This window comes from Cavia porcellus, unplaced genomic scaffold (assembly GCF_034190915.1).
Source record: "Cavia porcellus strain 051 isolate PalLab524CR breed Dunkin Hartley unplaced genomic scaffold, mCavPor4.1 scaffold_1, whole genome shotgun sequence".
NCBI lineage: Eukaryota > Metazoa > Chordata > Mammalia > Rodentia > Caviidae > Cavia > Cavia porcellus.
The window spans coordinates 40,370,693-40,397,869 of NW_026947484.1; the positions used below are offsets into that span (position 1 = coordinate 40,370,693).

Sequence of the window (27,177 nt, forward strand, 5' to 3'; positions counted from 1 at the left end):
ACTGAGGATGTCCCACCCAAAATTCGTGTTCAGCCTTATCCCCAGTGTGGTGGTACTGAACGGTGGGGTCTTTCAGGAAGTGATTAGGTCCTGGCTTGGCCCTCATCACAAAGGAGCTTGAAGGCATGAGCTCAGCCTTGTTAACCTTTCTGCCTTCCACCATGTGAGGACACAGCAGCAGTATGATCTTTAGCGGATATTGGCTTGACCTTGTACTTCCCAGTTTCCAGAACTGCAAGGAATGAATTTCTGTGCTTTATAAATTAGTCTCGGGCTATGTCATAGCAACACAAAACAGACTAAGACACCCCTTCAACCTCAAATTTAATTGTCTCCCAGGAAAATAATCTTTCATCCCTTGCTCTGGGAAACTAAGGAAGCCTCTGTACCTGGGCGATTCACATGCACATATCTACCTGAGCACGGGGGTCAGATGATCTAATTCCAAACGAGTAATGAGTTCTTCAGTCTATCCACAGTTTTTCAGTGAGGTATTTTGAAAGGATCAAGAGAAACAGTGCTTGAAAATGAAAAACTCAGATACCTTGGCAGGGCCTTCGAGTGGATGTGGAGCAGGAGTTTTGGAAGAAAATCAGCTGTGTAGATAGGAAGTTAGAAACTTGCTATTCATGTGGCTGCCTGTATTTTCACTAATTGTTTTGTCTCTGCACTTTGTAAGTCTCCTTTTTAAATATAAGAATAAAATGTAAATGAGTACAAAAACATAAGAAAATAAAGATTATCCAAAATTTCTCTGTCCAGTGATAATCATTGGTTCCTAATGGTAATACTTTTTTTTTGTTTGTTTTAAATCCTACCTGGGCCAGGTGTGGTGGCACACACCTGTAATCCCAGCACTCAGGAGGCTGAGCCAGGAGGATTGCTGCAAATTTAAGGCTAGCCTAGTGTGCATAAGGAGCTCAAGGCCAACGTGAACTACATAGTGAGACTCTCTCAAAAAAAGAAAACAAAAAAGTCCTGCCTGACTCTGTGAAATGAACAAACCAAGAACCAAGAAATTAGAGCTTTAAGACAAGTATATACTCCTCGAATCCAGCCTAGGGGTGATGATGATAATTATGGGAAAATGCCAGCAGGACAATGAGGTTCAGAAAATCGCAGCATCTGTATACTCAGCTCAGTCATAGATCACAGGTTTAATATGTTCAGGATCCCAGGGTCTGCTGCACCACAAAACAGGAAAAGCTACTGCCCCCTATTGAGATCCTTCTTTCCACCCACACGCATGCCTTCAGAAACATTAATCTTGTCAAACCTTCAAGAACTCACTTTATTTTATGAAAGATGTCAGTCTTTTAAGCTTCTCTATCCACATCTCAGTCACAGTATACAAATCCCAGAGTTGGGTGGGAAGCAGTACCGTAAAGGTATACATTGGGAAAAATGAATGCAACCAAATAGATTTCCTGTGACTCTAATGCAGGCATATAACAAAGACTTTAGAGGGTTGACCATGATTAGCTTGAAAATAGAAAGCTTGGCTGAGGGAGTTTTTGAAGAAGTGGAACATGGGTACCGCAAATAGTTCTGCAAGCTGGACATGGTAGCAGACCCCTATAATCCTGCACTCAGGGAGAGAGGCTGGAGGATCACAGATTCCATCCAGACTGAGCAGCTCAATGACTTCGTGAGAGCCTGTCTCGAAATTTTAAAAAAGGGACTGGGACTGTAACTCAGTGTAAAAGTACTAGCTCCAATTGCCAGTACAGGGGCAAAAAAAAAAAAAAAAAAAAAAAAAACACCTGTATGTGGAACTTTGAGGACAATAGCAAAAGAGAAAACAGGAGAAGAAAGGGAAAACAGAACTGACCTGTGCTCCAGTCAAAGAGAGCTGGAGAAGGCTTGGAGAGAATGGCTGGATAGCTGGAAAAATATTTACACAAGCAGGTAAATTTGATTTGGGCATTACAAGGTAGAACAAAGTAATAGCAAACATAATTTCCTGTGCATCACTCACCTAATGCATACCTAGTTTTGAGTATTACTATTTGCAATTTGAATTAGATCTGCTGCCTGAGTGGAAACGGGTGCACATTGACAGGGTGCGGGGAGCTGAGCAGGCGGCTGGCTGTGCTAAGTTCTTCAAAACAGGCTCTTGGCAGGTGCTGCCTAGCAGCCCCTGGAAGGGCTGTGGACCAAAGAGAATACTGGCCATTCAGCTTGTGAGGTTTTAGGGAAATTACTGATGGAAAATAATCCTACTTATATTTCAGCAGTCTAATTTTTCTTGCATTTTTCTGAAATGTGGCTTTTAAAAAAAAATGTTTTACCTGTCTTGTACTACCTGTGGTGAACAAATTTCACCAATTTTGTGCACTTTTGCATTTTTTGCCTTTTATAAATAAAAGTGGCTTTCATATGAGTTAAAAAAAAAAAAAGATCTTATCACCTCATTCTACCTCCCAAGCCAAACAACCTTTAACTTCCATGAAAACAAAGATAAAAGCTTTTTCAAACACTTTCACTTTTTTCACTTTTATTTAAGAGAAAAAAAGACAGAAAAAAAGCAAGAGACACACAACAACAAACCCAAAACAGTAACAGTATAGGTTTTCAAAACAAGATGATAGGAATTTAACAATGGTTGTGATACTGCAAATTGTTACCTTCAAAAGAACTGCTTAGATTACCAGATACAGACGTGCAAAGTTGATCTAATCATGAGTATTAACTGTTCATTTCCCAGAACTAAAGGAATTAGTAGTACAGTCATCTTAGCTATCTTACGTTTATATACACAAATTTATGTCTTTTCTCCTTTTCCCTTCTTTCGTCCTTTCCCCATTGCAGGTTTTTTCAATTTTTAACTGTTAATTAGTACATGTTTGCAGAATCACAAACCTTGTAGGGAGGTGGTACATGTACATTACATATCTCAGTTCTTTTTTCATCTCCTTCCCCTCCGCTTCCTCCCTTTCCTGCATCTCTTGGTCCCCTCCTCTTTTCAAAGAGATCTCTCCCTGTTTCCTGTTACTTATCTTTTAGTTTGCTCTTTATTTATTCTTTGGGTTTTTTGTGTAAGAGAAATCATGTGTGAAAGACATTCAAAATAAAAAGAAATTTATTGTAGCTACAGTAATCCAAAAAGATTAATAATGTTAATTTTTTTTCTATTTCTGATTTTTTAAAAAATGATCCATTGGAGAAGTCACTTAACTTGGGCCTTCTTTAAATAAATACTTTGGTAACTGGAGGTGGTGGTCCATGCCTGTAATCCCAGCACTTAGGAGGCTGAGGTAGGAGGATCGCAGTAAATTTGAGGCCAGCATTTACTACCCAGAACGTTGAAGGCCAGCCTGAACTACCCAGAGAGACCCTGTCTCAAAAATGAATGAATGAATCAATCAATCAATCAATCCTTTTGTGGATGAGTGGTCAGCTAGACTTGGAGAAACAGCATTATTTCTAACTCTTGCAGTAGAGTTCATGAGCTCTAGGTAGGAGGCACTCCTCAATATGGAAGGGGAAGGAGCCAAAAACAACCAACCATATCTGAGCTTTCTACATTAACTTACTGAATTTTGGGAAAAACAAGTACAATTTTCATTCAAACGGTGGTGTCTTTGGTAAAACTGACTTCTCTTTCTGCCAACACCTCAGCTAAAATAGTTACAAGTTGATTCCTGAGGTTTCTTGACTACCTGTCATGCTTCATAATTTCTGGAATCTTCCCATTTCTTCACGTTTTCTTTTGCAAGCTTTGGAAATTCCTGTTCTAGGCAAGCTTATGGAAATGCCCAAAGACCTGAGTCAGAATTATCTTTTTCATCAGGAGCTATACTGAACTGCAGATTTTCTAAGTGAATCGTGGCATGTGATCATCTCACTGCTTGATTATCTCTTATTGTCATTAGGGATGTGTGTGCGTGTGTGTATGAAACAGAGAGAGACACACAGAGAGAGACTTACTATGTAGCCTTGAACCAATGCTGGCCTTGAACTAATAGTTCTTCTGCCTCAGCCTCCAGGGCAGTGGAATTACAGGTGTGTGTCCCCTACTTACCTGGTTCTTTATTACTGATTTTCATACTATCAAAGAAAATATTGAGTATTGCTGAGTAGTGCTGCTGCAGAAAATAAACTCAATTTTGTGTATGTATTTCAAATCTGTTGGCTGAAAATTATTGTGAGTCCTTCTATGGCAACTATGCTTACAGGAAAATATACAATATTGAAACATTAAAAACTGTTAAATACATGAATACAAAAGCAAGCAGAAGTAAAAATGTGACAGTAGGGCAGGGATTTAGCTCAGCCCCATAAGCACCTGCCTGGCAAAAGCAAGGTTGTGAGTTTAATAGGTTGTGAGTTTGTTTACCAGGGGGTAAACAGACAAAAAAAAGTGATAGTAACCGGCCATGGTGGTGCATACCTGCAATCCCAGCACTCAGTAGGTGATGAAGAATAGCCCTTATCAATAGGATTAGCACCTAAATAAAAGAGACCCAAGAGAGATCCCACACTCATTCTACCATACTGAGGGCTGAGCAAGAAGGGGCCATCCCTGACCATCAAGCTAAAAATGATTGGTTCATCCTTATTCACATCCTACCTTACTTTTTCTTCTTCTTCTTCTTCTTCTTTTTTTTTTTTTTTTGTCTTTTTCCTTTTTATCGGTACCGGGGATTGAACTCATGACCCCCTGCTTGCAAGGCAGGCGCTTATGTCGCCGAGCTAAATCCCCAGCCCCCCTACTTACTTCTTTAAAGAGATTTAAATCAGCTTTGAATGCACAATGAAATATACGAAACTTCTTTTTTTGTACCGGGGATCAAACTCATGACCACGTGCTTGCAAGGCAGGCACTTATGCTGCTGAGCTAAATCTCCAGCCCTAAGAGTATTTTTAAAAGTATATTCTAAGTATATTTTTAAAAGTATATTCTAAGTATATTCTATTTTAAAAGTATATCCTATTTAAAAAAGGAATTTTTAAATTTTTAAAAGTATATTCTTAGCCAAAAACCGTGAGGTCAAATGTCACCTTTCAATAAGTTCACAAGTGGACAGAGGCAAACTAATAAAAAGAGCACCTAGATCCTGTCCACTGCTGAGTGCTATGAAATATGGCACAACCTCTTGGGAAAACCAGACAAGACAGAGAAAAATTGTATGTCATCTACCCTGTCTCAGCAATTCCATTTCAGGGGGGAAAAAATCCACAAGACACGATGGAAAATGCACAGGACTATTAATTGCAACATTATTTGTAAAAATCACAAATGAAGTGATCTAAATATCCAGCAGCAGAGTACTTAAGAGTGTACACACACACTAAAATACTATTCAACTATGAAAAGGATAAAGGTCATCTACATATAGCAATATAGAATAATCTCCAGAATATATGAAGTAAAAAAGTTTTTAAAAATGTTCCTACTAAATCTACTGGACACAAGGTAGGTAGAAATCTTGGAGATACAGGGATAGGCAGAGAATTCATGAACAAAACGAAAACTGCATGGGAAACACCTCAAAGAATCAACAACTAAGATCACATTATTGCAAAATTTCTGCCCTTCAAAAGAAATCACCAACAAAGTGAAAAGAAAACCCAAAGACTGGGAAAGAATTTTAGCCAGCAACCCCTCAGACAAAGGGCTTACATCCAGAACATATAAAGAACTGAAAAACATCAAGCTCCCCAAATTCAAAGACCCTCTCCAAAAATGGGCATCTGACATGAACACACAGTTCTCAATTGAAGATATACAAATGGCAAATAAATACATGAAGAAATGTTCACCATCACTGATCAATTGAGAAATGCAAATTAAAACAGCATTGTGATTTCATCCCACTCCGGAAAGAATAGCTGCCACCAAGAAATCAACTGATAACAAATGTTGGCAAAGCTGGGTGAAAAAAGAACACTGCTCCACTGTTGGTGGGAGTATAGACTGTGCAGCCACTGTGGAAATCAGTGTGGGGATTCCTCAGAAGACTAGGATTGGAAGTTTCATTTAATCCAGCTCTTGCCCTCCTGGGTGTTTTCCCAGAAAAATTGAAAAGTTGTATCACAGTGATGTATTTGTACCCATGTTCATAGCAGCACAATTTGTGTGATAGCTAAATCCTGGAAACAACCAAAATGCCCATCAACTGCAGAGTGGATGAAAAAGATGTGGTGTTTTTATACAATGGAATATTACTCAGCTATAAAAAGGATGATCTTGAGGCCTTCGTAGGTAAATGGAGGCATCTTGAGACTATCCTCATAAGTGAAATAATCATATTTATAAATATGATTGTGTCTCTAGTGTAAAAAGTAATTAGAACTGTAGCAGTAATAAAGCCCAAAATGTGTAATTGCTACTATAAAAAAGGAGGAAAAGCAAGTACTCTAAAGGATATAATTGCATGTATGTTTAAGTGTCTAAGATAGATACCATATTACTGTTTTTGTTGGATCATTGAGCAGACCTGTTTACAGTCTGTTTGAATGTCCACTTGTATGCTTTAATTTTGTAACTTGAACAACTATTTCTAAGAGGACAATAGGTAATTCATCAACTAGTGATTTCTTAGTGTTTATTTTTTTTTAAATTCTGTATTATTTCCTTTTTTCTGTTTTGCTTTTTTTTCCTCTTTAAATAAAATTTTAAAAAAGGAAAAAGTGCAAACTCATAAAAAAAAACAATGTTCTTGTAGGGCTGGGGATGTAGTCCTACATCAGTGACATAAGTACCTGCCTGGCAAATGTGAGGTTGTGAGTTTGATACCCAGTACCAAAAAAAAAAAATGTTCTTGTGGTAGGCTATATTTTTTGTAAGGAAATAGGGAAAGTGGTATCTTTATTTTTTAAATGAATATATCTCATAAAAAGGATTTTTTTGTAGAAGAAGAAACAGAGTAGAAAAGAAAGAAATAAGACAAAATTCCCATGAATGTATCTATCTTATAGTTTTTACTCATTAACTAAATATTTTATAAAATTAAAAAATTAAATCAATTAAAAATACATTCTTGAAAACTGATACCTGAATTAAAATAACTAATGGGCTGTGATGTGGTGGTGTGTTTGCCTACCATGTAGATTTGATCACCAGCACTGCAAAATAGTAATAATAACCTAACTGTTCATTACTGATCTCATTTGATTCTAAAGCTTATATTCAGTCCTTGTAAAATATAAACTAAAGGCCAAAAAAAGAATCACAAACAAGCTTAACCACATTCATGGATCTTATTATTTATAGCTGTATCAGTATTGTTTTAAAACTCTGAAAAAGTATGTTGTAAGATAACACAAATACAGAATTGTATTTATGTTGATAGAACAAAAATGTCACACCGGGCAATAATATATTAGAATCAAGTTGAGCATGGTGGCCTATGCCTGTAATCCTAGCATTTGGAAGGCTGAGGCAATAAGATCACGGTGAGTTTGAGGCCAGGCTAGGCTACATAAGCAAGTTCAAGGCTGGCCTGAAGGACATAGTGAGAGCCTGTTGCAGAGAAAAAAAAAAAGCAATTGAATATTTACACAAAATCCCCTTTTCTTCTAAAATTAAAAAGATCTTTATTTTTTATTTTTTATTTTTTTTGAGACAAGGTCTCTCTATGTAATTCAGGCTGGCCTTGAGCTTACTATGTAGTCCAGGCTGGCCTGGAATCCACTGCGATCCTCCTGCCTCAGTCTCTGAGTGCTGGGATTATAGGGATGTGTCACCATGCCTGGCTAAAAAGCAGGTATTTCTTGATTCTGTCTGCTTAAATCTTGACTCAAAGCAACCAATGGTAACAAGAACTTTTTTTTTTAAAGAAAATTAGGAAAGCTTCAATGTATACTGGGTAGTATTACAAAAGTCCTAAAATTTCAAGTGTGGCTTGTACTTTGTTTGTCGTTTTGAAACAGGGTCTTCTCATGTAGCACAGGTTAGCCTCAAACTTAGGATCTGCGTGTCTCAACCTCCCAAGTGGTAGAATTTCAGGCATGTGCCATCATGTCTTGCTCTAATTTTTTTATAAGAGTAAATTTTTTAAGTGACTTTACCAGTTAGTTACATCCTCAATTATTTCCTGGCCATATCATATGACGTCTGGGATTCTTTAAAATAGCCAGCAAAAAACATTTTAAACAATGTGGCTAATAGTTGAAGCTGGGTGACATGTACATGAAGGTCCCAATTCTATTAAAAAGAAAGAAACGAAAGGGCTTGAAGACATACCAAGCCTCGCTTGAGCTTTTTTAGCACTAGCTCATCATAGCACACAGCTTGCTCTAGAGGTCCCGCTTGGCACTAGCAAGACTTCTTGCATTCCACTGAGCTTATCGCAGACTCCCGGGGCCATCCAGTCCACTGTCTCTGCCCCATGACTGCCCCAAACAAGAGAATTGGGCCGTCATCTTATGAAGACCCAAGAAGCACAGATGAAGCTCTGTCTAAACAGCATGTTCTGTTCTCCTTCCTGGGTGGGGGCAGCAAGAGGGGAATCAAACTGAGGACCTTGTGCTTGCCAAACGGGCACTGTGCCCTTGAGTTATACCCCCAGCCCAGGAAAGCAGTGCTGAAATGGCTTTTTCCATTTCAAGTGGGATGGTAGGCTGTGGCTTATACTAACCCCTTTCCACCCTTCCTCCTATTTGGCACTTACTGAGCTCTCAATAACTGTCAGCTGACTCATCGACAGTAACTTCGGGGTAATGTACAAGATGTCTATGCCTTGGAATAAAAATAACTTTAATACGCATTCCTTTCAAAATGCATGCTTATATGCTTTGTAACATCTGCCGTTCACATTAAATACTTGAGGATATATGTAAATTCCAGTTTCAACACCATGACTTAGCTGCTCTCATCAGGAGTGCAGGTGAGCGGCCGGGAGACGTAGCTCAGCAGCACTGCACCAGCCTGGCAAGCCCAAGACCCTGGGTTTGATTCCCAGTCCCAAAGAAAACGAATGCAGTTGAGGGCTGGACATGGTGGGGCATACCTGTAATCCTAGCTTTCAGGAGGCTGATGCAGGAGGATCCCTTCAAGGCTAGCCCAGGCTCTAAAGTGAGTTCAAAGCAAGCCTGAACTACATAGGAAAACCTTTATCAAAAAGATAGAAAAGAAAAAAAAAAAAAAAAAAAAAGGAATACAGCGGAGGGATAGTAGCTGGGATTCTCATCAGGAAATCATACTCAGAGAACCACAAATACTTCTATTACTGGTAATCTGATCTATAGCTGACGTTTTGTTAATAAGCATATTTAAATGCCAGGACTATCTATGTACGGGGAAGTGGCTCACAGAACAGGCAATATCAGAAATTTGCTCTGACTAGTGAAATTACATTAGATCCACTCAGGCGGGTAATTTACAACTTCCTGAAAGAATGTGCCTGAGTCTCATTACTCATTTTTATTCTTTTCTTTAGGATGGTGGGTTCTTTAATACTAACCATAAAAGTAAGGGAATCTTTTAAGAGATTGCTCTGTCTGCCAGTGGTAAATCTTCCTTATAAGGATGGTTGGAGAATCTGAAAGGACATAAAGTTAGGACTGCACTGAGGTTGCTAACTAAGCTCTTGTGCCTGTTTTGCTTAGTAACTGTCTAGATGTGAAAACTGGTAACGCCAAAGTCAAGGAGCAGGCTACCCACACCCAACACTGAGGCTGTGTTTCCCAGAAAGAAGTTAAGGGTGGAAAATGACAAACTTCGCATAAAACAATTGTCACATGTTACACGTTTAAAATTTTTAATTGCATTTTAAACATTTCACATTAAATGAAATTCAACCATAACCATTACAGAGCATTACCGCAATAATATACACAAAAACTCAAAATAAAAGACAAAAGAATACAATTTTCAATAGGTTAAAATGCCATTTTACTGTGTAAACAAAAGTAAAACAAAACCCTGATGCTAAAAAGGTACATATTCAGAGGTAAAAGATAGATACAAAAACTTTAAACATCAACATTATTCACAACTAGATCACATTCTCTGCAAGAGTACAAATATTAGTACTCTACATCTACAAAATTTCAGAATCCTGTTAAAACCATCTCTGGATTATTATACAGCACAATTCATAAGGCAAAAATATAGGCATTATCATCCAGTTCTTTAATTTCACTTGTATTTTAAGGCAAACTTGGAACTTTTTGCTTAGTCTTTTAAAATAAATGGGACCTTACACATGATAACTTGACAAAATTAACAATAAATTATCTCTATGTATAATATAAAAGACATGGATAACAAATTTTCTCTCTGCAGAGATGTAAACTGGATTTTCATTTAACTCCATATTCACACTAGTCAGAAAATTTGTAAACCTATAATATTGAAAACATGTATTTATTGTATTTCTCAGTCTTTTCCAATGTGTATCAACACTGAATGAATATACAGTAATATATTTCCAGCCACAGAATTGTTATCTAATTAAATCCTGTCTAAAGTGCTGTTTACAAAGGGGAAAAGGTTAAGAAGTAGAACTGGATGTTAACTTGACATGTGACGTAACTTCTTAACTTTCGGACTGTAGAGGTTACAGAGGTTTTCACCAGTTTATTGTAGATCTGATTTTCCTGAAAATAAGCACTTAGGTGGCAATACTAGGAATCCAACACCAAAACCAAAAATAAACAGGCATGATACATGAAGGTTTCCCTCACAGGCTGGACAGGCTGGACACTCCAGGATATGGCTTCTTTTCTCTCTACACTTTTTTCTTCTAGAAAATACACTATCCAATTCTAGAAGTGGTGGAGTCCCAGAAACATTAGGTTTTTCATAATTTTCAAGCCATTAAAACTTATTGGAATACTAAGTAATTGTTTAGACGTAAACTAGGTTTCTACTCATAGAAACTAGGTTTTTATGATGTTGGAAAGCAGGAATTAGATTCATACTTTACTATAGTTGTTACAGTGGTACAAAACTCTTTCACTGTATTTTACTCTTTTGAGTCGAGTGTATTTCTAGCCCCTACCACACCTAACGCAGACTCTCATACATGTAGTTGACCCTCCATATGCATCAAACTATCAAAATACACTTTCAAAACCTAATGCCATCTGCCTATCCCTTGATACCACTTCCTGTCATTGAATATTCATTCATAATACTCATATTAAAAACAGCATTTAACAATAACAAATGGAACTTATAAATATTCTTCAGGTTATATGAAAAAATCAGTTAGGGAAATGTTAAATAGCTGAACATTCCTAACAAATTATGTCTTTATAACAATTATAGGAGACAATTATCCTGCAATGTATTTAATTTCCATTTCTCTTGGCATTATTTTCCAACATATTCCTGGGCAATTTTAAATAACATTCCTATCCTTGACTAAATATGTACAATCTTTTCTAATACCATGAAACTTCAGGGTTTGTAACATTGAGAACCTTTTAAGAATCACGTGGCTTTAAATTCATAATTTATCAGCAAAATACTCCAAATAAAACTCTCACAAAGTTTTCAGAGAAGGATTTACAGTAAACTTACCAGTTGTCAGGTGATATCGACAGATGTCACTGTTACGAAAATTACAACAGCAATCCTATGAGAAAATATTTCTAAATTTAAAATTTTTTCCCTTTTACGTTCACAGATGTTCGTAATTGGTTCATTGGTACATAGCTCCTATTATCGATATTTCACATTTAATCTTTATCAAGATGAACGTTAACGTTTTCAAAAGAGATCAATATACACTCTTGAATTTGCCAACTGATTATGTTTTATACTAATTTGGTACTGGAAAAAACATGAGTGTAACATAAATGTGTTTACAATTAAAATAATTTTCTATAGTTTTTCAAATTCCTACCTTTTGGGAGAAGAGGATCAAAAGTAGTATAAAAAGATGTATTTAATTCATGTTACGGTTTATATGTAGATGCCTCCCACCCCGAGCCTACTGTGCTCATAGGTAGGGCTTTGGGGAGATGACTGACCATAAGGGCTTAATACTATGAGGCCACTAATGACTTAATAGCTAAATGTGAAGCTGGACAGGGAAGCCTAGCTGGAGGCGGTGGGTGTCTGGGGGCGTGGCCTTGAAGGACCTAGCTCCCTCTTCCTCCCTTGATCTCTCTTCAGCTTCCCACTCCGTATCAGGAGTTCTCTCCTCCTCTTGCCATGCAACCCTGTCTTGGAGCCAGCGGGATAGAGGGGTAGACAGAAACCTCTACAGACTGTGAGTCCAAATAAACTTTTCCTCCCTTAACTTGCCCGGTGCTGGGTATTTTGCCACCACAATAACAAAAGTGACTAAGGTAAGTTGACATAAAGAAACTGAGTTGGGGATTTAAACCTAAGTGCTGTACATGGTGGAATCTATTTTAAATTGCTTTTCTTTAGGGTTTAGGCCAACCACAATAGTGCACCTTATTTCTATTCAACAGATTTATTCAAATCGATGAAAAAGTTATTGCTATATATCTTTATGTTATTCAAACAAGCAACATAGAAAATATTCAGCTGACTATTAGTAGTTCCTGTTGAGTTCTAAGTTAGAAGAGACTAAAAATCACTTGCAAGGTTTTATAATCTGTGCAAATATTCATAAAACATATTACTTTTATGATTAAAGATGATTTTACCTAGTTTTGTAGCATACACTCAACTCTACAACTGGTACTTTATGGAAGAGCAAGGAAAACTGTAAATTGCCTGGTTATAGTTTTTAAAAAATAACATATAACTGAACCTATGTTTTATAATTACAAATGGCTTCTTAACGAGTTTTGAATATTATGGCACTTAAGAATGCAGTATGAAGTTTTCTTAGGAAAAATATGCACTGGTCTTGCAGAGGCATATAAAGCAACAATGGGAAGGGAAAAACAAATGAAAACAAAATGACTACAGTACCAAAACCACAAACATAAATACTAGTATCATAATAAAATGCAAGCTAATGTATTCAAGACTAAGAGACATCTACTAACACATGCTAAACTAAGTTAATCATTTTTTTTAAATAAGCTATCACTGGCTAGCAATTTTATTTTAAAAGATTGCTTCTTTAATCAAAGCAGAATCGAATTTTGAATCATTACTCAAACATTGAATTCTAGTTTTCCTCAATAACTTTAAAATATTCAGTTACCTAAGAAATATACAAAGTAATGCATAACTGTTTAGTGTCTTATATTTAATGCATGTTTATTTTTAAGGAGGACATGTAATATCTAGCAGAAAAAGAAAGTAAAAATATATCTTTCTTTAAACCACTATTCAGGGACTATAAAAAGCATATATAGGCCATTTAGATGATTTTTGAGTGTTAATGTTGGTGTACTCACTGTTATAAGCACAAATGACTCAAGCCAGTAAAAATCAAAGGGATTACCAAAATATATCATGCATTTCTTAAAACATCCAAAAGAACATTGGTTATAATCTTGTTATAGATTCTACAGTTAGCACCATTTTTATATCTGAATACTGAAAAAAAGCAAAGATCTTAAAACTAAAAGTATTATGAGAATGTATGAAAAAATTAATATGCACTAAAATATTAAACACTTCACATATTTACATCAACCCTGGGAAGCCTGCTGTACTACTAAGAAAAAACTGAAATGCTTGCTATGATTAACTCCTATCCATTCTCATCATAGCAAAGATGAGTAATTAAATCTGTCCAGCATTAACCTGCCCATGTGTATAAAAGGAATAAACAGTAAATAGCTGACTTCTTAAAATAGGGCCCCAAATATGATCATAAAAGCAACTGTCTTGCAAACCTATTGTATCACCAGTCCTAAAACCATTTAGCAGAAACAGTACATAGGTGACTCACTAGGGCACATTATTTACAATCTTTAAAAGTACCAAAAGTAAAAGCAGCCCTTTGTTTTAAGAAATGTAAAGCATATGAATTTATATGTGACAAGCAGTATAAGCAATCCATCCATTCATTTAATATAGTTCTAAAGCCTCTTTCATCCTATTAAATCATAATACATACATGTCAATGAAGGAGAGCTAAACTTAAAAGAAAAAAAAAGCAGTGAAGTTTTCTCCACATATACATTTAAGAAGTATCCCAGTCTAGCCCAGCCTTGAGGGGAAAAGTGCACAATTCAATCAGCAAGGTCTTTTTCTGTTTTTATTATGGGTTTAATCAAGAGCAACCAAAACTAGTTGTCTGTTCAAAGAACCCCGCAAACTTTGAGTCTTCATGCCACTTGAAGTTACAAAGAAGCAATGCAGCTTTTAGAAAACTGGGCATCCTTAGTGTGGCACAAGTTTCACCACCATGCTATTGCCAAGAACTCACACTTGTCAAAGTGCAGTCAGTCCGAAATTGCAGCGGCAGTAGATCATGCCTGCTGAATCCAACCAAGTGTCTGAGATAGGGTCGTATTTCTGCACTGTGTTCAGATAGGAAGACCCGGAGTGACCACCAACCACGTACAGGTAGTTATCAATCACTGCAGCACCAACTCCTAAGAAGGGTGGGTACAAAGAAACACGTTGAATCGTGAAGTAGGTGTCTTTCTCACTAAAAACCAATGAGTCTTTATTTTAATATTTTCTTAAAATACATTTCAACACTTATAATTCTACAAGCAATATAGCAATAAATATTTACTGAAAAAAGGATTTTTAATGTAAAAATAAGTCAGTCTTCCTCTCCCTCTCAATCCTCTTCAATCCTACTTTTCCTCTCCCTTTACTTCAGGGAAGGTTTTTTTTTGTTTTTTTGGGGTTTTTTTTTGGTACTGGGAATAGAACTCATGACTGCCTACTTGCAAGGCAGGCGCCTATGCAGCTGAGCTAAATCACCAGCCCCAGGAAAGTATTATTTTTAAAAAATAAATTTTGGGGGGTTGGAGATTTAGCTCAGTGGCATAACCATCTGCCTGGCAAGCACTAAGTCATGAGTTCAATCCCTAGTACCAAAATAAATAAATAAATACAATAAAAAGTAAATTTTTATTTTTTATTGATGAATAGTAAGTGTACATAGTCATGGATTCAGTGTGACCTTTCAATCCATATATACAAAGCACAATGACCAGATGGGAAAGTATTAAGAATATAGTATATTTCTAGCCAGGGATGGGAAGCACATGGCTACAGTCCTATCTTAACAGACTGAAGCAGGAGGATAGCTACAACAGGCAGGAAGATAGCTAAGTTCAAGGCCAGCCTGGGTAGATAGTGAATTTATGGCAGCCTGACTAAACAACAAGACCCTGTCTCAAAAAACAAAAACAAAAAAACCCCAGTGTATTTCTATGTTTTATAAACAAATTATATTTATACACATATTTCTGGAAACCATTTTATCATGTTTTCAAATATACTGCTACGTAGTTTATGCTTTGCAAATATCCTTTAGATATTACCACATATAGTTCTTTTGCCCTTTTAATTTTCTTTGAATATTTATGTTTCAAGAGTTCCGTACATCATAAATATAAAGTATACTCCCTGGACATTTTACCTCTAAACTATATCCCAGAAAGCATTTCCATCAGTAACTTAAAACTCGACCTATAAAATGTGACTTAAGTTTGGATTTGAAAATAACAATTTCTTTTTAAGCTCAACAATATAGCTGCTTTTTCTCTAGCCACCTTGAAATACCACCCTTTTTGGATCACCGATACCCGCTTGGATAGAGAACATGTAGAAGTGAAGATATGGATTATTGATGTACAAAATAAAGCAGAAAAATCTACGAGAGAGGGAATGAGAAACACAAAATGGCATCTGTTATAATGCACAAAAAGAGCTTATACAAGCTTTACTCTATTAGCAGCATTTCCCAAAATGTGGTCTCCAAATTTGAGAAATGATAATATGCAGACCAATACATTAAAAGCACAGTAAGGAATCTATACAGTCATATGTAGCTAGTTGTCTTTCAAGTTTACCACAAAAAAGTTTTTTCTGGACAAGTTATATCCTTGCTGCTATATTCCAATTACTGTACCATTTCAAGAGCATCACTATAGAAAACACTACATTTCATGTTTAGAAATTAGTAAATTATTATTACCTATTCTGGGTTCTTTCATTGGTCTACACACAGTCCACTGATTTTGGTGAGGGTCGTATCTTTCAATGCTTGACAAATGGGAGACACCATTATGTCCACCCACAACAAAAATAAAGCCTAACATAACACCCACACCAAAGTGAATCCTTTTTTCTGCCATGGACGCAACCATCTCCCAGGAGTCCTTACTTGGATCATAACGCTCCACACTGTAAATATTCACATGAAAAAGAATTAGTTCACAAGTGCTAATTGTGTCATTCTTCCTGCCAAAGCAAAATAAAAACCCAGCATGAAAAAGTTCAAATAAAGAGATATAAAATAGTCATCAGTTCCCAAATGGTTAGATTACATTGATGAGACTACACAGATAAAGCTTACCTTGTAGACTCAGTGAAATGATAACCATAAGCTATTCTTTTATAAGCTTTTCCTTGGTATCCACTGCATTGATTCCAGGACTTAGTAGATGCTCAAGCTCCTTATATAAAATCGTAGTGTTTATACAGAACCACTTACATACTTTAAACCACCTCTGGATTACTTATACTTAACACAATGTAAATGATGGATAAATGTTACACCATATTGTTAGGGGAATAAGGATATACGCTCAATATATGTGTAATTATTTTTTTAAGTATTTTTGATTTGACGTTGGTTAAACCTGCAGGTACTGATCTAACAGATACAGAGAGCTGACTGCACTATACAATCAACATGATATATGAAGGCTACAGGGCTTGAAAAGTCAGAAGACCTGGTTTAAATACCAATCTACATACTAGCACTGGACTAGCCCTGCCACTTTGGATCTGTGAAATCCTAAGTCAGTCATTTCTTCATCTGCAAAAATGGAACTAGCACAACCCCAAAAGAGTCATGTTAGAATAAAGCCAAACAAGTAATGCAGGCACAAGTACTGTGGAAGCTATACAACTGGACAAAGTTTTTTGTTTTGTTTTGTTTTTAAAGAATGCTAAGGATAAACAGTTAAGAAAAAGGGAACAGAAAGAACATTTTTTTTTCCCTGCAAGAGAATCTATGTGGTTTAATCCAAAGTAAACACTGCAGATTCATAACTCAAACTAGTTATTCATAATAATCCTGGAATGGCTGAGGAAAACTCAGGGATTTAAGTCAAGTATGCAGAAAACCTGTAATGTTTCCAAATTTATTCAGAATTGCCAAAAAGCCCTTTAAGCCTATAGTTCCTTCTGAAGGACCAGAAAGGCATAATAAAGGTAAGCTTGTTGAGCTTCTAGTTCCAACCTAACTTCTTGAAAAAAGATTCCACATTTAAGAGCTATATCATCATTATGGACATCATGAAACAATGTCTCTGAAAAGACACCTGGCTAAAACTATTAGACCAAAGTCACTGGGCAAGAAGAGTTAATAGGCTGCAGTAAGACTTAAATTTAATGTTATCTCAAAATTAAGATTCTTAATCCTTCATATTAGAAATTTTGCCAAAAGCTTTTCAAAGAATAGAAATGCATGTTTAAGCCCCAAATCCCTTTCCTTCAACTGCAGGGTTAAAAAGTAGGGAAAAGTTTAACATAAACAGAAATATTTAGAGCTGAGATGCTGCTGTACTATCACTTTCTCAATATTCTTAAACCACACCTCTTCATTGAAAGGGGCATGATCAATAAAACGTATGTCATTTCAATTACTATTAGAGCTAAAATCTTTAGAACATTTCAACAAATGTTCAGGATTATAATATTTCATATAAATTACTATATATTTTTATTTTCTCATCTATATTTCTCCTTATTCAAAGAATATAGTATAGAATACTGACGTCTTCAGTTGAGATTTTAATATGCCCCAGACACATGATGATACATGTACGAAAATCCACAAAGCAGCTGGGGACGTATCTCAGTGGTAGAACACCTTGCCTAGAATGCCTGGGTTCAAGCTCCAGCAATGCAGGGGGAAAAAAAATCCAGGATGGCTATTATTTACGACTTTATATTATGAGATTATACTGGCGTACAGGAGTTACACGTTCACTTTATGAAGTAATGCAATGAAGGATAGTATACATGCACATGCATACCCCACATAAAACCTAACACAGTCTAAATTTGCTTTTTAGGTTTCTGAGTTTCAGATGTAGTCTGCACATACTGAATAACTAAATGCAAACTTCAGTCAAAAGAGAAGTTTGAATCTTAGGTTTGTGTTAATTTCCCATGTAAACACATTTATTTATGGAACAGGTTAAACATCTCAAATGGCTATCAATACTACTTAAAAATGTCAAAAAAAAAAGGAAGTTTATTTACACACACATTGTTTAAAACACAGAAGTCATTGTTAATATGTTTCTTTAAAAAAAAAAAAAAAGCTACAAACACAAGCAATTTGATTATGACGTTAAATACCTGTTCATGTGTGCAGGGCCGTACCCTCCAATGGCGTATATCATTCCATCCAATACGGCTGCAGCGAAACAACTTCTGGTTGTAGTCATTGGTGCCACAGGTTGCCATTTTCTTATTTTGGGAATATATTTCTCTACCGATTGTAAGTAAGACTGCCCATCATATCCACCTAAAGCATAAAGTTCTCCTGCAAGCACTACTACTCCCAGGGTACTTCGGCTCTCATTCATTCTCTCCAGAGAAGTCCAGGTATTTGTATCAGGGTTCCAGCACTCTACCGAGTTCTCATGTTTTCTGAGAGTGACAGTGGGACGCACATCAGTTTCAATACCTCCTACGACATACACTTTTTGGTCTAAAACACATATTCCAAATTCATAACGTGGAATGTTTAGGGGTGCCAAACCAATCCAAGAGTCATTCTGAGGAAAGTACATCTCCACGCTAAAGAACAAGCAGAAAAAAATGACATTTTAAAGCAAAAGACAAAATGCCCATAAACAAAAACACGTTTAACCCTGTAATTGAGAACACGCAAATTAAAGCCACGTTAATTATGACATATCTCCCAGATTGGAAAAAAAGTCACATGAATGTGGAGCAAAGAAATGCACATTCTACTGGTGAGAGAATAGCTGGTGTACCACTCTGAAAAACAAATTTACATTATCTAGTGAAGTTGAAGATATGCCCTCACTCAGCAGTTTCATCCTGTATGTCTAACAAATGTCTAGCACAGAAAGTTTTACATTAGGAAACACACAGAAATGTTCGCTGAAGCACAACACAGTAATTCATCAAAAGAATGGTTTAATAAGGTAGGGGTAGGGTTTTTCTGTCCCATGACTAATTCCATTCTTAAATATGTACCCACAAGAAATGTATATATCTGTATATGTATGAGAATGTTCACAGCAGTATTATTTGTAATATCCAAAAGTGTTCCTTAGCCATAAAGTGGAGTAAATCATACAGAGAATACTGTCAGGATTGAAAATGAACAGAGCCCCCGGGGGGAATCTCATGTAGAAAACATGGAGGGACAGATGCCTAACTCAAAATAATATTTTGTATAATTTAATTTATATCAAGTTCAAAAACATGAAAAACTAATCTCTGGATGACTGCTGCAGGTAATGATTATCTTTGATGGCAGAACATGGAGAGGATCAAGAGTGGATGCGGGGCGCTGGGCGCTGGGAAAAAGACTCAAGGCAAACTCCTTTTAATTGTAAACCCTCAAAAAAAAAAAAACCAGATACAGCCTATCTCCAAAAGGAATAAATAAACTGAAATTCAGCGGTGAAGACATCAAACCCTAAAGTTCTAAACCGAGCTATCTTATGCACACTGCAGCGAGAGGTAGAATCCCAAGACCTCTGGCAGCCTCACCCCTATGCCTGTGCTACATGTAGGCTGTGTGCACTGACTGTTTTCCTGAGCAAGCACTGCACAGTGCTGATAGCTGTACCTTGAGGGCCATTTCAAATGCTACAGCTTTACTAAGCTTTGCCCCAGCAGGAGATCTCCATGAACACTGCAACCCTGTGGCAAACTTTACCCAGGTGTTCCAGTCTTTCCTTTGAAATTGTGGTGGAAGCTGCCCATGATCCAATAACTCTTGCACACTGAACACCTGCAAACTCAGCACAGCATTGACACTAAGGTCAGCTGCATGAGCTGTGGCTGCCCGAACCACAGATGCAGCTGTGCAGTGCTTTGCTGGCTGAAGGCAGGGAAATAAATGCCAAGCGAGCCCTGGGCAGCAAGCCCATGGAGGGCACTCTGAAGCTCTTTCATAAAACAATTCTGTCCTGGACTCCCTTGAGCACTTTTTCCAATTTTCCCAATGCAAAACAACTGGCTTCCTTTTATTCTTTAGCAAGAGGCTTCTTGGCCACGCTCTTACATGCTTTTTCACTGCCCATTCCCTCGCTAGGATGGAAAATTTCACATCTTTCTACTCTGCTTCCTCTTGACCCCAAGTCTCACTATAAATCTAAAAGTGGTTAATGGCAATGTTTGAATATTTCACTGTTTAAAGTTTGCCCTTCAAATAAAATGTCCTATTTTATCCCCTTGAAATTTGCCTTTATAGAGCTCCAGAGAATGGATACCATGCAGCTAAGTTGTTTGCCATGATGTAACAAGGAAGTCTTTTCAAATTCACCCTCCAAATCCTCATTTCAGCCAGGCATGGAGAAGGCACATGTCTGTAATCCCAACTACTCTGGAGGAAGATTGTCAATGGCAGCTTAGTGAGAACTTGTCTCAAAATAAAATGGCACAAGACTATAATCCGAGCACCTGGGAGGCTGAGGCTGGAGGGTCGCTGTATGTCTGAGGCCATCCTGGGCTACAAAGTGAGTTGAACTGCAATGTAAGTCTGAACTATATAGTGAAACCTGATCTCAAAAAAAAAAAAAAACAAAACAAACAAACAAAAAAAAAAAAAACAAAAAGAAAAAGCAAGCAAAAAAGCTAGAGGTGGAGCTCAGTGGTAGAGTACCTACCCAGCAATCCTCAGTACTGGAACCCCCTGCCCAAATTCCTCATCTCCATCTAATATTAGTTTCCTAGTTTCTTCTAAAACTTCTTCAGAATTGCCCATATTTCTTCATTTATAGCATAGTAGGAATTTTCTACCCTGCTCCTCAAAACTAACCATTGCCTGTTGGCAAATTCAAAAGCTACTTCCACAAACTCAGGTACTAATTAGGCAATATCTCTACTCCTGATACCAATTTTCTGTGCTACTGTAATGAACTACCTGAAGCAGCCTAACTTTATAGAAAGTCACTCATGGTTCTAGAGGTTTGAGGGTGAAGTGTCAACCCTGACTTGGCTCTGCTGAGGACCTCATGGCAGATGGTGGCCCTATGGGAGGACTTTTTTAGTCTGTTTTCTGATACTATAACAGTATCACAGACTGGGTAACTTATAAACAATACAAGTTCAGGGGCCTCATCTGGTAGGGGCCTTCTTCCTACATGATAACATGGTAGAAGGTATAACACCGGCAGCTGGGAAACAAACGAGGAACACAGTCAACTCCCTTCACCAAACCCCCTCTGAAAGTTCCTACCTCTCACCACTATTACACTAAGATTAAGTTTACACTAAGATTAAGTTTTCAATACATGAATTTGGGAAGACAAATTCATGACAGAGTACATTTGCTGAAATAAACTGGCATGAAAATGTAGATTAGAGAGTAGAATGTCTAAAAACAAGAATTTGAAATTATCAGTCATTAGTAATAACAAAGTTTGGTACCTGTGGCAGGGACAGTCTTACAAATCCGTGAGGTTTTGTAAGACTTAATCCGTGAGGTTTGAGCCAATTCTGGAAATTTAATGTCAGATCTGAATTGAACAGTTAAGACATTCAGTTGGTATTACAAAGTAAGAAAATTGGTGTGAGACACAATTCAGTAAGATGAGAAATCATGATGATAGACTATCTTTAAGTCACAGATTTCTGGAGATGATACAGCTTCCCCATTCCTTAAACTACCTACCTAACCCTCACTTTCTGCTCTAGCAGACCTCTGCTCCTACTTAAAGAAAAACAACAACAAGAAAAACCTGGGGTCATTAGATAGACTCTATCTTATACCCTTGCTCTCCCAATAAACTGTCTTTATATTTTAGTCTCTCTTCTTCCTGTTCTAAACCTTATATCCTTGGTTGTGATGCCATCTCTTATTTTCTAAGATTTTGCTTCATTAACGACCACTCCTTTATCTGATAACCTTCTTCACACCCATTTTAACCAGCATCTAATTATAAATACACTCAACTGTCTCTTTAGAACAAAATAAAACCCAGTTAAAACTTCTCTGACTTTTTACCAGTTTCTGCCCTTACTGTTTTCTTCTTGATTCTTTTCTTTTTGTACCAAGGTCTGAATTCACAACCTCGTGCTTTCCTGGTAGGTGCTTACGCCGCTGAACTAAATCCCTGGCTTCTTCTTGATTTTTTTTTTTTTTTTCTTTTTCGTTTTTATCGGTACCGGGGATCGAACTCACGACTGCCTGCTTGCAAGGCAGGTGCTTATGCCGCTGAGCTAAATCCCCAGCCCCCTCTTCTTGATTCTTGAACAAAAATCTTCAGTCTAATTACTTTCAGTTCACTTCTCGATTGACTGTATCTCCAACATTCATGCAACTGTTGGCCGCAGATCTCTATACTGTACTGCTAAGTCTACCCTGCCTTTTTTTTAAATTTTTCATTGCATTTTACATTATAGATCATATTCTTTTCTTCTTGACAAATTAAAATTCTTAGTTTTGATGACACTTTGCTCTTAGTTGCACCTTAATCCTTTTTCCTCTGTATTTATTTTTAAACATTTTTTTTGAGACAGAATTTTATTATTTTTTTTCTTTTTATATACTCTTACTGGAGAGAAAGGAGGCACACTGAAGCCAGTCAAGAATACCATCACAGACATCCTGTTTTTAATTTATTCATTTAAATTCTATTATATGTTAATTCCAAATTTCAGCCCTGGTCACTTCTTTGAGCTAGGTACCTACATCCAGTTAGCAATAGGCTATCCTTGACTTTGACTTCTTTTTTTAAACTGGAGATTGAACCCAGTGCCTTTGCACTGAGCTACATCCCCAGCCCTTTCATTTCTATTTTCAGATAGGGTCTCATTTTTATTTTCAGATAGCCTGTTGCCCAGGCTAGCTTCAAATTGACAATCTTCCTGTCTCAGCTTCCCAAATAGCTGCAACTACAGGCATGTACCACCATACTCAGCTTCCTGGATACTTAATAAATAAATAAATACTTTAGTATGTCTAAAAACTACATGTGCTATTTTTGTCTCAAAAGTGGTTCCTCCTCCTCTTCCCTGTCCTCCTCCATTATCTTGATATCTTCAATCAGTCATTTAATCTAGAAATCTCACTCATATTTAACTCATATTTGATTTCTCCCTCCTCTTCACAATCCCTCCCCTGTATCTAACCAAACACCAAATCCTGTCAATCTACTCTTAAAGTATGTCTTCACGTCCTAGTCTTTTTCACTACTTATGCTGTACCCCAGGATCTAAAAAAAATCTCATTTATGCTTCTAAAGTAGACGCTTACATAATCTCTCTGATGCTAATTCTGTTTCCTCAATCTTTATATATACTCTCCTTAAAATACTTTGCAATATTCCTAAAAGTTTTCTTTTCATCAGTATACAATAACTTCTCTGACTTGTCCCATATTAACCACTGCCTGACTTTGTTAGAACTGTGTTTGTCCGTACCACACAACTTTCAGTTTCCTGTATAATCTGTTTGCACATTTTCCTGTGACCCTCACTTGACTCTTAGCTTTCAACATTTACCCAGGAGATTAACTTCTATACAAACATTTCCTTAAATTCCCCAGACAGATAAATGTTTCTCCTAAATAATGAAGAGTTTGTGCATTAATACCTTATATTATAATTATCTATATAATATTTTTGTCCTTTACAAAGCATGACATTTCTGAAGCTCCATTATATAGCAGCATTTGATGCACAGGTACTTTAAAAAATTTTTTTTGTCTTTTTGAGACAGTCTTGTTATGCAGTTCAGGCTGCCTTTTTAGCTTCCACTGTAGCCCAGGCTCGTCTTGAACTCACAAAGATCCTCCTGCCTCAGTCTCCTGAGTGCTGGGATTACTGGCTTGTGCCACCACACCCAGCTAAAATTTTTTTGTAGAGTTAAATAATGGTTCAGGTTTGTTTCAATTTGTCCATAGTCACAAACAATCTTGCGATAAACAGCTTTGTGCAAATGGTATTTTAATTTTTTAATTTTACTATATTCAAAGACAAAAGATTAGTAACTAGGTATAAAACTATGAATACCTTTTATGTCTCTTCAAAAGCTTATGTTCATTATTTTCAATATCTGAGAAACCAAGAGGCAACCACAGACTTTTTGCATATATATGCATATTTTGAAATTTATTATATTAGTCATTCATCCCAATAATCCATGCCTTTAAGAATTAAACAATTAATATATGTAAGCTATCAGAATTAATGCTCTACCTGAGCTCAATCTCAACAATACTTTTAGATTACAATTAAAATGTACAATGAAAATTTTTTTAAAGATTCAGAATGTATAAGTCACTACTGAGGAAACATTAGTAATTCCCTGCCATCAGATAAAGAAAACAATTTAACAAATTTTTGGGTATGATAAGAAAGAAATCCACAGTAGTAAAGGACCATATCAAACATCAAAATCATGAAGCAATCATAGCCAAGGAAAAGCAAAGAAAGCATCAAGCTATATTTTCAATACCAAAAAGTTACTTAATGCTGTAAATTGGGAATCTACAGCCATAATCCAAATCCAACCCATGTGTTATTTTTGCAGTTATACTGCAGCATTCTGATGCTCACTCACTTATGTATTGTCCGTATCTGTTCTCACACTACAATGGAAGAATTGAGTAGATCTGAAAGACCACATAGCTTGCACAGTCCAAAGTAGCTAATACTTTACCCTTGAAAGAAAAAGTCTAGATAGAACTTGCTCTAAATTGTTAGGGAACAAAGCGACGTTTACTATTGTCTTTAAGAAAATCGTGAAGAAAATAAACTGCATATAAAACTTATGATTTTATAGTAACATCCTATGTTTTTCTCATTTCTATGCCAATTCTTCTACTTCTTTTTTTTTTTTTTTTTTTTTTTTGTCTTTTTCCTTTTTATCGGTACCAGGGATCAAACTCATGACTGCCTGCTTGCAAGGCAGGCGCTTATGCCGCTGAGCTAAATCCCCAGCCCCCTACTTCTTTTCACTTAAAACCATTCCTGTCCCCAACCTGCTTATATCACACATACGCAGCGAACTGTTTCAGCAGCTTCTGATATATCTGGCAATAATAAACCTCCCCTCTAACCTGGTCTGACCCAAATAAAGATGTTAATGCTTTCAGAGGAAAAACAACTAGTGAGTTAACTAGGATGGATAAAAGGTACATATTTGAGGATGGGAGAGGGTTAATAATTGAGAGTATTGTGATGAATGGGTGACAATGTGATTAAAACAACTACATAAATATTTTAGGAAGAAGAGAAAAAAAGCAACAAAAGTTAAAAAATTAAATCTTCAAAGTACAAAAACCCAGCACACTTAAAAAGCACAAAATCCACTAGCATCATTCCTTTAAGAAAGCCTTCCATTTACCTATCCAAACAGGCGAAGAGTCCAGATTTTCCTCCTACTGCACAGAGTACTTTGGGAGCACAGCGAGGTCGTGTAATCAAGATTGTCTGATGAGAAAGTCTATGTTCAGGCATAAAGTGGTACTTTAGGGCCTCATTCAACAGATGTTTACAAGTGCGATCATCACGAATAAGATGATTTGCTTCATACAGCCTAGTAAGAAACTTAACACTCAGCAATGGTAACCGTACACTGTTTAGTAGCTGGGCTAAGTATTTCTGGCGTTCTTGTACATCATACTTGATCCAAGACTCCAATGCATAAAAAACAGTCTCTTCGGTAGCTACATTCAAACAATCATTGGAAACAATTTCATCCAGATCTGCGTGTGGAAGCTCAAAAAACTCTTCTGTCTGGCAAACAGCTTCAAAATTTTGGCATATATATTTAGTGGCTGCCAAATAAAGGTCATGACAACCATACGTCTCTGCAAAACGCGAAATTCCAATACAATTACCAGGATCAAGTTGGCTTTCAAGAAATGCACAGCATTCTTTCAGGACAAGCTTTACTTGGAGTAGGTTTGCTGCTGGAAGAAGAGATTCAACTGTGTCCTGAGAAATAAAAACAGTTCCTGTATAGGCATATTCCACAATGGCCTGGAGGGCAGTTTCATCAATGCACTGAAACTCCACCTCACTGTTCTCTTTTTCTGAGAGATTTCCGGTGAACATTGCTTTGAAATACGGGCTGATGCTGGCAAGTACCACTTTGTGAGCATGAATTTTAACATCACCTACACGAAGCACGATGTCACAGAGTTCGTGATGCTGACGAAGGAGATTCAAGCCCTGCAGAAGTTGTTCAGAATGTAAGTGGGTTAAGTTAGCAAGCATGTAGGTTGGGGATGTGTGGTCCATCTACAGAAAAACAAAAAGTATAGACAGTTATTTCAAAATAAATCATGGCAATAAAACTGCTTCAAATAATAGCACATATCTCAGATTTCTTATTTACTTGCCTGATTGTTGGTTTTTAAACACTAACTACTGTAGAAGACAATTAACAAAAAGTTACAATTTAACAACCGTGTAGTTAAACCTCTTTGACACAGCTATAAGGAGATGCAGACCCAAAATGTTACATAATACTCCCCAACTCAACAAGTCTCTGGACAATGAATTTCTGGAAAAACTGCCAACTCTATTTCCAAGTCTGATAAGTGGAGTAGGGGCAAAGAAGGAGACAGAGGACAGAAGATGAGGAAGGGGACATAAAAAGAAATAAGATGTGTTAATGTATATGTATCAACTCTCCATGATGATGTAATCATTATATACCATCAATATGTACTAATAAAAGTAAATAAATTTAAGTCTGACCTATCAGTGAAAATGGAAATATGGAGGGGGGCTGGGGTCTGTACCTAGACCCCCAAACCCCAAACAGGTGCATGGCGAAGGCTCAAAGGAATGAGACACACCGCATGGTCTTTAGGGCTGCAGGAGTGAAATCCTTGGTAGAGCTCGTAACTCTTGCCAGCTGGCTGACCTACTGACCCTGGGCATCCTGTTATTTAATCAGAACAGGCAAGGAGTTGAGTGGACAAC

At 36.8% G+C, this 27,177-nt stretch overlaps 1 protein-coding gene across 5 annotated transcripts in view; it reads right to left on the bottom strand.

Moving 5' to 3' along the window:
* Window positions 1-9,690: 9,690 nt before the first annotated feature.
* Klhl28 (kelch like family member 28) overlaps window positions 9,691-27,177 on the bottom strand; it is a 40,575-nt gene continuing 23,088 nt past the window's right edge. For 4 of the 5 annotated variants that reach the window (XM_003471766.5, XM_063247039.1, XM_063247029.1 and 1 more), the window contains 4 exons: window positions 25,589-26,487; window positions 18,392-18,835; window positions 15,993-16,201; window positions 9,691-14,430 (listed from right to left, as the gene is read on the bottom strand). In XM_003471766.5, coding sequence (XP_003471814.1) covers window positions 14,267-14,430; window positions 15,993-16,201; window positions 18,392-18,835; window positions 25,589-26,487 — 1,716 coding nt within the window. In that variant the 3' untranslated portion in view covers window positions 9,691-14,266. The remainder of the gene's footprint in view (window positions 14,431-15,992; window positions 16,202-18,391; window positions 18,836-25,588; window positions 26,488-27,177) is intronic. The other variant, XM_063247031.1, reaches the window with a different exon arrangement.